The sequence below is a fragment of the Phyllobates terribilis genome, unplaced genomic scaffold, assembly GCF_046119375.1.
Source record: "Phyllobates terribilis strain yellow unplaced genomic scaffold, ASM4611937v1 Scaffold_12__6_contigs__length_324123572, whole genome shotgun sequence".
Lineage (NCBI taxonomy): Eukaryota > Metazoa > Chordata > Amphibia > Anura > Dendrobatidae > Phyllobates > Phyllobates terribilis.
This window is the reverse complement of record NW_027362772.1, coordinates 78,740,809-78,754,381: the sequence shown is the minus strand read 5'-3', so window position 1 is coordinate 78,754,381 and position 13,573 is coordinate 78,740,809. Positions and strand designations below refer to the sequence as shown.

The following is a 13,573-nucleotide window of genomic DNA, read 5'->3' as shown; positions in this document are numbered from 1 at the left end:
GTGTAAAGACAATACTTTTCAGAATGTAGAGATTTAAGCTCTGAAACCTCATAATTGTGAAAGCAGCTCTGGACTTTAATACAGGCGGTAACTAATGATCAGTACAAGATAAGTAACATATTATTATTGTTTGTATGTTTGTTTCTCTTTCAGCCTATTATCCTGCAAAGTTCATCCTTGAGGTAGAAACCAATTTTCATATTTGTGAATTTTTTTCTTATCCAGAATAACTTCCTGGATAAATATCTTATTCTATCCTTAACTTGTACTTGAACATATTGAACTTTTTTTTAATGACTTCACTATGACGTCAGAGTTTCAGTGTCACTGCTCTTACAGTAAAGAATCTCCTTTTATGTTTGCGTGGAAACTTAAGTGATGCCTCCTTGTTATATAAACAGTCCTGGTTGTAAATAAATCATAGTAAAATCATAGTAAAATCGATTTTTGAACTTACCTTTCATGTAATCATACATACTTATTAGGTCACACTCAGCCATCTTTTTTTTCTAACCCTGAATGACAAAAATTTTGCTCTTCTTTCTGTGTATTTTATTTAAAATATTCCATTCAATACCTGGTTGCTTGACAAAGTACCTGCTCAAGATCTACTATTTATTTGTGCACTGATGCAAAAACTGAACACAGTATTCCAAGCGGTCATGTTTTTCTATGCCATAACGAGAACATAGACATGTCTGTCTAACCCTAATCTTATTTGCTTTGGCAGCAGTTGCCTAGTACTGGTTGATACAGTTGTGATTTTTATCAACTAAAATTCTGCGCCTTTTCAATGTCAGTTCTGCTCAGGATTTTCCCAGTTAGTAGGTTATCTTGGCACCATACCCATGTGCATAACCTTATTTGTTAGGATTAAAACTCCATTGCCATTTCTCTTCCAAAGCCTTTAGCATACCCAGATCCATTTTGTAACATAATATTGTCCTTTACACATTTTAATATTAACTGCAAAACTATATATACTTACTATGCAATTACTCTAAAAAGTCATATATCAGCCCCCAGCGGTCGGCTTTCCCTCTGCTGGTTATAAAAATGACGCGGAAGCCCACTCCATTTTTTTTTTAAATTCTAGGCTCTGGGCCCATAATTCAGACGTAGCAGCGCTTTGCGGTGGCGAGTGGGGTAATGGGGTTTGGGGTTCACGTCAACCTTGTATTGGTGGCTGACGTGAAACCCAGGTTAGTAATGGAGGGCGTCTATAAGGCTCCCCCATTGCTAACCGCGTAGTAAAGTTATCGCCGCATTTTCAATAAATACACGGCCAGAATAAGTATTTTAATGAAATAAAAAACATACGGTTTTAATTTTTTTTTTCTTACAATCTCCGAATCCCTTGATATTCTGAAAAAAAGTTAAATTAAAAACAGCCGTATCCCTCACCTGTCTACTGTCACAACGCAGTCCACGATTACCACCAATGATTGTCCCTCAGCGATCCGTGTCACTTCTACAGCAGTGACATCAACAATCACTGATGTCACTGCTGTAGAAGACAGCACTGTATACTGACAGGGTGTAAAATCAGTGTACCGCCGGCTGAAGACATCGCTGGGGACCAAGGACCAGGAGGACACTGGGGGGGCGCCGGACAGGTGAGTATAGTGTTTCTTATTTTTTTATTTTTACCTTTTTTTCCTTTTTTTTTAACCGCGTGGTACCAGGCTCGGCTGAGGAGAATACTGCCCCCCCAGCTGCGCCGCTCTCGCTGCTATCAGCGGGAGCGGCGGTCGGATGAGAGGAGTAATAGTCCTCCTCAGCCAACCCAGGCAGCACAAGCAGCGCGTTTCCGCCGCGAATTCCACCTGCGGATTTGCTACTCTTCAATTAAAGTGTTTTTTTTCCGCAATGGTAATCCTGAGCACAGCACATCGGGATTACCATTGCGATACCTGGCAGAAGGATTACATAGCATTTTCACGTACAGCAAACAAGACCATTATTTTTCACAAACTCAGAGTCCACCATGCTGACTCTGGCTCCACTGTCAACAAACACAGAAATTTTCTCGGTTTTGCTCTCTAGCACCACCTCTGCTGTCAGGACAAAGCGGAAACTGCAGTTTGACCACAAATGCACCCCTTGTTTATCCAACTCCAGACTACCAAGAGTTAATCAAGTTTCCTTTTGTTTAGGAATTGAAGGACAGGTCCCAACAAAATGACCCTTTTTCCAACAAAAAATATGCCTTTTTTCTTGCGAATCTCCGGGGAGATGTATGACGCAGGGACACCCCCTAACTGCATAGGTTCCTCCACCTCCCCCAGTACTGGTTCTCCCCGAGACCGCTCCCCTGGCAGAGGTACACAAACCTGACAAGAGGGCCCCGGAGAAGGTGGTGTCACCCGTCTATCCCGAAGGCGTCTATCAAGACGTATGGCCAAAGATATGGCACCCTCCAAGGCCTGAGGGGTTTCATATACTGCCAAGGCATCTTTCAACCTTTCAGTAAGCCCCTCACAAAATTGACTTTTAAGGGCTGAGTCATTTCATTTGGAATCCGTTGCCCATCTACAGAATTCCGAACTGTACGTTTCCTCTGACCGATTTCCCTGTTGAAGGCGATGAAGCCTAGACTCAGCCAAGGCGACGTGGTCAGGGTCATCATAGATGAGGGCCAGAGCCCCCAAAAACTCCTCCACAGACTGCAGACAAGCCGAGTCCTGCAGCAAAGAAAACGCCCAGGACTGAGGATCTCCCTGCAGTATAGAGATCACAATTCCAACGCGTTGCTCCTCATTTCCGGAGGAATAGGGACGGAGTTTAAAATACAGTTTGCAGGCTTCCTTGAACACAAAAAACTTGTCCCTACCTCCAGAAAACATGTCCGGGAGGGCATCCTTGGGTTCAGGCTGGACAGGCCTACCTGCAGAGACCCCCATATTGGCGACCTGTAGCAGCTGATGCTGCTGCTGTACCTCACCGCGGAGGTCATTCACTTCCAGAGACTGCCTGTGCAGCCACTCTGCAAGCTCTGAAACTGAACCCATACCAAGGGAGAAAGGAAAAAAAAGGTCCACACCCAAAAACACACAAAGAAAAAAAACAAAAACAAAATATCAGTTTTCTTTTTCCTTTTGTTTTTCAAAACGTGCTCGGCCGGCTATAGTGTCACACCAGGTGTGGGAAAGACTAAGTGCAACACAGAGGGAAGAGGGAAAGGGAGCCCAGACTCTAGGGAAAGGGGAGGGAGTGAAAACCTCCTAGTCTGGTCTAGTGTCACCCTGTCTTAACTACCGTCCCTATATTGGCTCTGCACCAATCGCCGCATGCGTGTCTCACCCTGTTTCCCCTGGCGTATGGCTAAGGCTAGGGATGGGAGGAGATGAGCACTAGTCAATCTCCACTAAACACTATAGACAACAAGGAAGGACAAACAGGGGGAGATTGCTTTGCTTTAGACGACTCCAGAAAAATGCGAACTCGGCCTCAAGCTCCAGAGAGGACAAAGTACTGCTCTTGCTAAAGCCTCACAAGTAGAAATGAATATAGCCGTCACCTCCCTCTCAGACACACCAGGTATTTATACACCCAGGCCAGAGAGCTAATTAGCCAGAGGGAGGTAGCCGCTGGGTCCTAGACACAGCCTCTCATCTAAGAAGATGTCTGTAATGACAAACGCAAAGATCTCCTGCAACCCACTTCAGGGCGACTGTCTGTCACTTCTGACATACCCGTGATACCCATGCCTTCCAGCTACCCTCTTACCACGGATCAGTGCACTCCTGATGATTTACAGTTCAGGGTTGAGCTTCTAGCCTGAACTGTGCACTCTTCAATGTAGCATTTGAGGATAGCTGAAGTTGCAGAGTTTTCAAGCTCTATGGCAAAGATCGTGCAAGCACAACACTCTGTGCCTTGGATTCTATTATTTACTGCTGCAACAATTCTATTGTTTACTCCTCGTTGCCTGAGTTACCAGCCACTACTAAAGTATATCGGCAGTGGCCGGTGTGGCGCCCCTGGGGGTTCGATCGCCACAGGGATGCTGCATCTCTTTAATGGGGTGTGGTATCTCTCCTTCGAGGTAAGGATGATGCAATTGTCAGGACCCCACCTCTACATCCAACACCACACTTCTCCCACCATGGGGGGCTAATAGGCACCAGTGTGCTGCCCCAGCTGGGATAATGGGATATTGGAGAACCAAAAGCTGAGGGGAACCATGTAGTGGGTGAGGGTGGAATACGCACATGTAGGTTACACTTAATAATTCATATTTAACAAACGGCCATCTTGGGCTAGTGGTCTTTTGATTGTGATCTTCATCACTGAACGTGGCTTTCTGTGTGAACCTGCAGTTGATGGGGACACGGTCCTCGTACTCTGGCCTTGAGTAGAGGAGCGGGTTTGAGTTAACGGCTGTCTCAACCCAGTCAAGGTCCCTACCCAAGAAGGCCTGGAGCTTAGGAGTCTAGCTCCACCGCAAAAGGATCCCAGGGGGATGCAGACGGAGCGGTATACGCCACCTGTCCTCGCTATTCTGGCCTAGTCAGAGGGATTCCGGCTGCAAGAGGGGTACCGGCCCCCGACACCTGACTTTGCTACTCTACGTCCTAGTCAGGAAAGCCCGGAAGGCTCAGGATCCCACTGGGTAGGGCGGAGCAGAGTCGCCACCCGCACCCTTGTTCTGTGCATAGTCCAGAGGGAGACCTGGCCTTTCTACACACACACGGACAGGAGAGGACTCAGTTTGAAGTCTAGGAACACTCTGGTGCAGGGTCCTGACTAAAGCACTTGAATTACTCGGAGGTTGTCGGACCCCCGGTCCTGGTGGCCGCAGAGCCCCGTGAGGAGCAGGGAGAAGCCTTGCAGCTGCATGCTCTACCGTGAGTAAAAACCCTGGAAGTCAACCCCTATGGCCTACGGTCTCTTTATTTCTGCACCGTACTGCACAGCTCCAGACCTCCTCCACTACGACTACCTCCGTCCGCGTCTCTGCCCTGAGGCCCTACTCCGCCTGTGGGGAGTAGTATCAACTTCGGCTGCCACAATATCCCGCCTCAGAGGACTGCAGTAGCGCTGGTGGCCATCACCAGGTACTACAGGTGGCGTAGTCGAGAGCAACCACTCAACCCTGATAGCCCATTACTTTTATGTGACGGCCCTGGGCACGGAGCGGGTCCTGGCCACGACTGCCTCCCCCCAACAACTGACCCGGCTCCGAGTACCCCATTTCCCAGGGAGGGCTGTGAGCGTCACACCGGTATTCTAGGTAATGAGTAGTAAACAATAGAAATGACAATCATACCATCCTACAGAATAGAGATTTTTTTTCTAAAGGATAGCTGTTTCTTTTTCAAAGTTTTTCAAAAGTTCTTTTTCAAAGTTCAAGGTTCTTCTTCAAAGTTGTTTCTTTTTACTATCCCTTTGTAATTTTAACAATTTATGATTTTGAGACAACCTCTCAAATTTTTAGTATGTACTAAATACTTAAATGTGACTAAATCCATTATACTTTCACTGCCATAATTCATATTTTTTATTCTTTCAACAGAATCAAAATTTCGTAGAAAATGAGAAGAAGGTGGAAAATCATCCTATACACTACAATACTTATTCTCGTTTTGAAGACCCTACATTTTCTCCTCGTTGGAAAATCAGGACCTTTTATGACAATCCATTTTACCCAAAAGCTACGAAGATATATGTATGGGAGTCAAAACAGGATCATCAAGGAACCTACGGGCATGTGGACGATAGAACCAATTGGACGACTTGGCAATCTAATGGGGGAGTATGCCACACTTTATGCCTTGGCAAAACTCAATGGCCACAAAGCTTATGTTATGCCTGAAATGTACTGGCCGCTTTCAAACGTTTTTAAGATTACTTTGCCTATGTTGGACCAACAAAAATTTAGGCAAATTGATTGGATAAACTTTCCTCTCCATGACTGGATGTCTCCAGAATACAAAGAAATTGACTTTGATTTCGTGCAGCTTCTGGGTTACCCTTGCTCATGGACATTTTATGAAGAGGTGAAGGATGAAATTCTGAGAGAGTTCACATTTCATGACAACATTAAAGAAGAAGCAAATAACTACCTCTCCAGACTGCAGGAAGGCCGTGGAAATGTTATATTTGTAGGTATTCACGTACGAAGAGGGGACTATCTGACCATCATGCCCAATGTATGGAAAGGGGTGGTAGCGGACAAGCAGTACTTACAGACAGCTATGGACTATTTCCGAAAGAAGTACCAAAATCCTTTATTTATAGTAGCCAGTAATGGGATGGATTGGTGTAAGGAGAACATTAACACAACATTGGGAGATGTCCACTTTTCTGGAGACGGTGAGGAATCTTCACCAATTCATGACTTTGCTCTATTGGTCCATTGTAACCACACCATCATGACAATAGGGACATTTGGATACTGGGCCGGATATTTGTCCAGAGGGGAAACCATTTACCTATCAAACTTCACCTTGCCAGACTCGGAGTTTCTTAACATTTTTAAATATGAAGCAGCTTTTCTTCCAAATTGGATCGGGATTCCTGCCGACCTATCGCCACTTCAGAACCTGATGGTTGATCTGAGGAAGAAATAAAGCACTACAAGACTTCCAAGCCTATTGTTATTTCAGGGATTAGCAATCACCCTATATACCTCACTAGTAGAATTATCCAGATTCACATGGGTCTCTTTTTTTAACTGTTTGTTTTTTGTGTGTCTGGTTAAAAAGTTTGCTTCCTACCGATATGAAGCCAAAATATCTGAGTTGTTGGGCGTATTAATATGACTTTTCTAGTGGTGCTTTTGTATTCACTTTTTTTGCAAATATGTGGAGAACAGTAGGTCCAAGAGAGCTAAAATCCGTTTTAAAACCATCATCTGATTTAGATATGCGCCAAATTTAGGGCAGATTGGGCCAATAGCTTGGCCGTGAATTAATTTTTTTTTGCAAATGTCTAGAACGATAGGTCCTAGAGAACCAAAACCTGGTCTAAAGCCTTCTGAAGAACCTAATTTATCCATGTGCCAAATTTAGGGCAGATTGGTCCAGTTGTTTTACCGTAAATTAATCTTTGCTTTTGTAATCTGTTTCCCCCCACGGCTATTTAGAAAAAAGTAGGTCCTAAAGAGCTGAAATCCGGTCTAAAACCTTTTGAACGCCCTGATTTAGCTACAAGCCAAATTTGGGTCAGATTGGTTTAGACATTTGTCCATAAATTAATTTTTACTTTTGTATTCCGTTTTTCGGCAAATATGCCAAATTTAGGGGTGATTGGTCCAGTCGTTTCGCCGTGAAATTAACCTTTGCTTTTGTAATCTGTTTTTTTTTTCTCTGAAAAGTATGAGAAAGGTACAGTTGGTCTTCAAGCTCTTGGTTTACCTATGTGCCAAATTTGAGGTAGATTAGTCCAGTCATTTGGCTGTAAAGTGAATCTTTGCTTTTTTCTTCTGCTTTTATTTTCTTCTGATTATGAGGAGAATGGTAAGTACTAGAAAGCTGAAACCTGGTCTAAAGCCTTCCGAAGCACCTTGTTTACCTACGTGCCAAATTCGGTACAGGTTGGTCTGTTCGTTTGGCCATGCATAAAGAACAGATAACGAACAACAACCACAGAAATTTATAAAGATAGATCGAATGTTGACATAAAATGAATACAAATATGTAGAAGAGGACTCTTCTTTTAGAGCAACCACTAATGAAATTAGAACACAACGGTGTTGATTGGAGCTCCTATATGTTCTTCATCTAGGTCCCCCAACTAACTTCTGCATTATGTCCTGCGTGTAGGATCTATAGACTACATAAAAGTCTGTATTCATTAGTATTACAAAAATACCATGAGATGACATGGCTCATCCAGAGTAATTTATGTAGTGCCACTATCATGACCCAGCTGGTCCCCCACAGTACCGGAGAGCCTTTGGGTGGTGCCACTTACAGCCATAATAATAGGTTCCTAATAAACAGTTAAAGTTTATTTTGAGTCCATCACTTGATGTTGGTCTATTCTTATGGATTGATTTACACAGGGGAATAGTAATTAGGGGGTGGATAGAAAACAATTACATACATGTCCCAAAGACCCCTCGGCTGTATAGAAAAACACCATGGTAGGTGGGTATGCTGTTTCTGATTTTTTCACTGGGGCCCAGTATATTTAGGTGATAATGTAGCACCCTGAGGATTCGGCTGCTACAGGGGTATTGCACCTCAACCCAGAGGTGTGATATTCCACTCCCGGGTAAGGAAGGAGTGTGGAACTGAGCTCAGATAGACTGCATGCACTACATACATCCCATTCCAGAGGAGCAGGCCGACGGCACTCCCACTTAGAAATGTGCAGGTGCGACCGAGCCTGTTCCTGGCTGGAGTGGGAGGGGGGAGGAACATCCCATGTAGTGTAGGGGCAGATAGGGGGAGCAGTCTGGGTAGTGATAGGAGCTCATTGGGTGCTGGTCACCTGAGCTCACACATAGAGGGATATATAAGGAGGGCACCAACTTAGAATCGGGGTCAGTCAGCTGCAGAGGACAAGTCAGATGCAGAGAGCAGGAAACAGCAGCCCTGGAGAGAGAGAGAGTGGAGTGAAGAAAGACCCAGAGGGGGACAAAGAAGGGACCCAAGAACCCAAATAAGAACACCGGGTGAGGAGTCAGCAGAAGGGTACCGGAACCCAAGCTGGTGGGGGCAAAGACATTCCCCAGCCAGAGACCGGAGACCGTGGGCAGTGTCTGTCACGGTCACCCACTACATTCACCCTGAAGGCACACCACAGGAAGGGTCAGGGAACCTTAGGCCAAAGGTTGCCCAACAGAAGGCCCGAGGGAGCTGGACTTAGGTGAATCACTGGTGGGGACGGCTGAAGTAAGGACAGAGGGAGAGCTCAGGGCCACGCTCCGGACTTGTTTGGGGGTTGACCGGATCCAGGACCTGGTGGACGCAGCACGGCTCGGGAGGTCACTTGGAGCTAGAGTGACCAGGAACATCTGCAGTAAGTAAAGACCCTTAACTGCACAACCCGAGTCTGTCATCATTACCGGCTGCACCGCACCACCACAACCCCCATCCTCTGCGCCTGTCCCCTCTGAGGCTATACCCCTCCCGTTGGGGGTTATCCCACCAAGCTGCGCATCCACCATCAGCCTCAGCGGACCCTGCTGCAGCGGCGGCCACAGTGACCGCATCACAACGGGTGGCGTAGTCGACACAACGAACTTTAATAACATCAGTAAGGACTGCCACATAACACTGAGCTTGACGCCCTGGGCACGGGACCGGGTCACAGCCGCTCGGAGACTACAACCCCCCATCTGATCCGGTGCCGGGTATTCCCCTCAGAAAGGAATATGTCCCAGGGGGCGCGTCAATGACACTGCATTCACAAAAAAATATTTAACTATATTAATATAAAGGTATACATGTGCAGAAATATTAGTATTGTCCGTGTGCTCGTGTCCGATGGGACCAAAAGACCTCCCAGTTACATAACAAGATACTAGTATTAGTAATGGTCACTGCCTTTTTAAGAAAATATTGCATAAATCAATAGTGCAAGCGAATATAAGAAACTTTTTAATATATCTTATTGGAGAAATATGGTTCTTTTTCTAATTAGGAGGACCCTTTTCTTCTTCTCTCTTTCTCCTAAACTTATTAGTCTCTCTGAAATAAAGCAAATAATCTGTCTTGCTCAATACAATATAGATAACCAGGAGGAATAAGCCGAGTAAGAAGAAAAGTGAGAGGCACAGACAGAGACTGAGTTGTTGCTTTCTAGTAAGCGTTTATCCCACTTCAGTGTTGGATTCACAGCTACATTCCTCAGTACCATGGTATAATGTCATCCTTCTACTTCTGCTTCTGAACATGAAACTTTTTAATATATTTTTATCAGAAAAGTATACTTCTTTCTCTAATTACGACACACTTTTTATATCCTCCCTTTGTCTCCTGAACTCATCATTCTCTCAGAAATAAGGAAAAAATTTGCTTTGCTCAAAACAAGATAGACAACCACGATAAACTAGAAAAGTAAGTAGAAAAGTGAAAGGGAGAAGCACAACACAGACTATGTTGCTGCTTTCTAGTAAGTGTTTATCCCACTCCAGTGTTGGATTCACATCTACATTGTTCAGTACTGCTGTATAATGTCCTCCTGCTGCTGATGCTTATGAACATGTGCTACATAGAGATAGTAGCACAGGAATCCCACTAGCTCAGAGACAACTGACAATTAATGATACAGCCTGCCGAGCGTACAACTGGTCAAAGCTGAAGGATACAAGTCATATACAGGCCAGAAATAGTATTATTCCTCATGTACACATGACAGATTATTCTGAACAGCTAACTGAAATGATAACAACATGGGACAGGAATTAAGTGTTATTTATGACTGTAAAACTTCAAAGTTAAACATTTCTCTACCCAAAAGTTATGTCGGGAATTGTGTGTCTGACAAATTTTTGAATTTTTCTGTGTTGTTAACCTAAATGTATATTTTTATAAAATCTGATTAATTATATTGCTGCTTCCAGGCGGTATAATGAGAGATACAAGTGCAATAAAGTGAGTCACAGCACCTGTTACAATGCAGCAGGACCGCTACCTCCGCCTTTGTGCAAGGAGGAACAGGAGGATCACTGCCAGAGCCCTGCAAAATGACCTCCTGCAGGCCACAAATGTGCATGTGTCTGCACAAACGGTTAGAAACCAACTCCATGAGGGTGGTATGAGGGCCCGACGTCCACAGATGGGGGTTGTGCTCACAGCCCAACACCGTGCAGGACGCTTGGCATTTGCCACAGAACACCAGGATTGGCAAAGTTGCCACTGGCGCCCTGTGCTCTTCACAGATGAAAGCAGGTTGACACTGAGCACATGTGACAGACGCGACAGAGTCTGGAGAAGCCGTGGAGAGCGATCTGCTGCCTGCAACATCCTTCAGCATGACCGGATTGGCAGTGGGTCAGTAATGGTGTGGGGTGGCATTTCTTTGGAGAGCCGCACAGCCCTCCATGTGCTCGCCAGAGGTAGCCTGACTGCCATTAGGTACCGAGGTGAGATCCTCAGACCCCTTGTGAGACCATATGCTGGTGCGGTTGGCCCTGGGTTCCTCCTAATGCAGGACAATGCCAGACCTCATGTGGCTGGAGTGTGTCAGCAGTTCCTGCAAGATGAAGGCATTGAAGCTATGGACTGGCCCGCCCGTTCCCCAGACTTGAATCCGATTGAGCTCATCTGGGACATCATGTCTCGCTCCATCTACCAACGTCACGTTGCACCACAGACTGTCCAGGAGTTGGCGAATGCTTTAGTCCAGGTCTGGGAGGAGATCCCACAGGAGACCATCCGCAACCTCATCAGGAGCATGCCCAGGCATTGTAGGGAGGTCATACAGGCACGTGGAGGTCACACACAATACTGAGTCTCATTTTGACTTGTTTTAAGGACATTACATCAAAGTAGCCTGTAGTGTATTTTTCCACTTTAATTTTGGGGGTGACTCCAAATCCAGGCCTCCATTGGTTAATAAATTTGATTTCCATTCATGATTTTTGTATGATTTTGTTGTCAGCACATTCAAATTTCTACAGAACAAAGTATTCAATGAGAATATTTCATTCATTCAGATCTAGGATGTGTTATTTGAGTGTTCCCTTTATTTTTATGAGCAGGGTATATATTTTGCGTACAATAAACTAATTATTGTAGGGACTTCAGCTCACAGGTAGGCACTAAGATCAGCACAGGCACAGGTCCCTCGGGCAGTACTGTACCACTTATCATAAAGGGCCACCTTACTCATTCAATAAAATGGTCAGCTAAGTCAAGCATTTGTGTGTATGGCAGAGATAGATGTCGTTCAGCCACCAACACCTATCTAAGGTGTATGGCAAGCTTAGCTTAGCTAAACACTTGCCCTCTCTAGTGTGACATGCAGAAGTAGTGCGGTTGCTTTAAAAGCATTCAGCAACTATTAGCAGTAACACAAGCACATAAGAAGGAAGTGTTGTGCTCCAGAAGCATCCAGCAACTAGAGGGGTTAACACAGTCACAGGAGAAGGGGAGTGTTTTAGCAGAGCCCCAGGGAGATTGTGAGGAAGTTGTTTACTGTCTGACAGGAGCCGAAGAGAAAGGTGGTGTGTGTGTTCTGTATCTCACAGAAGCGCCCCTGCAAGTGAAAAGGATTCAAGTCAGGAATGAAGCTAAGCACGGGTCAGGTAGAGTTCCTGAACTAGCAGTGCAGAGTATTGTCAAGCAGAAAGATAAGGACTGTAAGAAGTGGTGTCACAGGGATCATCTCCCTCACCAAACCCTCCCCCCCCTCCATCTCACTGTGCTGTAAAGAATGCTGTGTTCATTAATGTGCCTTTGCATTAGAACTGTGCTGTCCTGTACTACTGGGAAGACTGTGAACTGCTGTGCTGCTAAGGAAACTGTAATGTTTGTCACTGGAGCCTGTTGCTCATAAGACTTAACTTGAATTGGCTGTGCGGCTTCTTATTAAATGCAACTGTTCTACCGTTTATGAGGACTCTTGTCAAGTGTGTCTGGTCAGCAAGTGAAACAATCTACGTGTCTGTGCCTGAGGGTCAATACCCCTGTGTGCCTGAGAGAAGCTGCAGCACATGGTTCCTCCAGGAGTAACGGTTCCCCCAGGATTCCAAAGAATTCATGTAACCTGTTTCACCCCTATCTGAACCTAGCGGCGTGCGTGTAACACTAACTAAGAAATTATATCCTCAACCCAATGAAAGTTGGTAAAAAGAGGTTAACTCAGGGGTTAGCGCCATATCTCATGTAGTTAGAGGTCACCCCCCATACCCATTAAATAAGCCAGATCTGTGTGGACTTACGAGAAGCTGAAGAAGAGGTCTGGTTGCTTTGAGGTTGGACGTTTGACCTGGTTAGCTCAGTTGTGTGGTGCCTAAGACTGAACGTATTTGTCCCTCCAGGGCCTTTGAAGTGCAGAGTCTAAAGGAGAATAACTTCTGGAGTTAACAGAGGCTGACTCTTTGAGGGCAGGGCTTGGGTAAAGTGATGTTCGACCCTTAAGAGTGGGGCTTTGGATATTAGAATTGACGACCTGGAATTCAGTGGCTAGTTGTTGAGTGGGACCTGTATGAAGTAACACAGTCCTGGGAGTTGACTCCTGTGATGTTGACAGGGACCTGTGGTTCAAGGCAACTCAATGGTTAAGTGTTATATTGATTTAGTTTAGCTCTGCAACCATAAGCAATTGTGTCAGCTTATGTGTTTTGAAACTATTAAGACTGTATGTGACGCGCCCCCTGGGCCATATTCTTTTAGGGGGAATATCCGGAGCCGGATCAGATGGGGGTTGTAGTCTTCCGAGTGGCTGTGACCCGGTCCGTGCCCAGGGTGTCAAACTCAGTTGTATGTGGCAGTCCTACAGATGTTATTAAGTTCTTTATTGTCGACTACGCCACCCGTTGTATTGCGGTCACTATGGCCGCCGCTGCCGCAGGGTCCGCTGAGGCTGATGGTGTAGGTGCAGCTTGTGATGGTATAACCCCCAACGGGTGGGGTATAGCCTCAGGGGGTCAGGTGCAGAGGATGGGGGTTGT

The 13,573-nt window shown here is 45.4% G+C and overlaps 1 protein-coding gene across 3 annotated transcripts in view; it reads left to right on the top strand.

Annotated features, from left to right (window-relative positions):
• The window catches only part of LOC141172139 (galactoside alpha-(1,2)-fucosyltransferase 2-like), a 32,924-nt gene extending 20,531 nt beyond the window's left edge, over positions 1-12,393 (top strand). For all 3 annotated transcript variants that reach the window (XM_073656006.1, XM_073656005.1, XM_073656007.1), the window contains exon 2: positions 5,519-12,393. In XM_073656006.1, the coding sequence (XP_073512107.1) occupies positions 5,538-6,575 (1,038 nt within the window). In that variant the 5' untranslated portion in view covers positions 5,519-5,537 and the 3' untranslated portion in view covers positions 6,576-12,393. The remainder of the gene's footprint in view (positions 1-5,518) is intronic.
• The last annotated feature ends 1,180 nt before the right edge of the window (positions 12,394-13,573 follow it).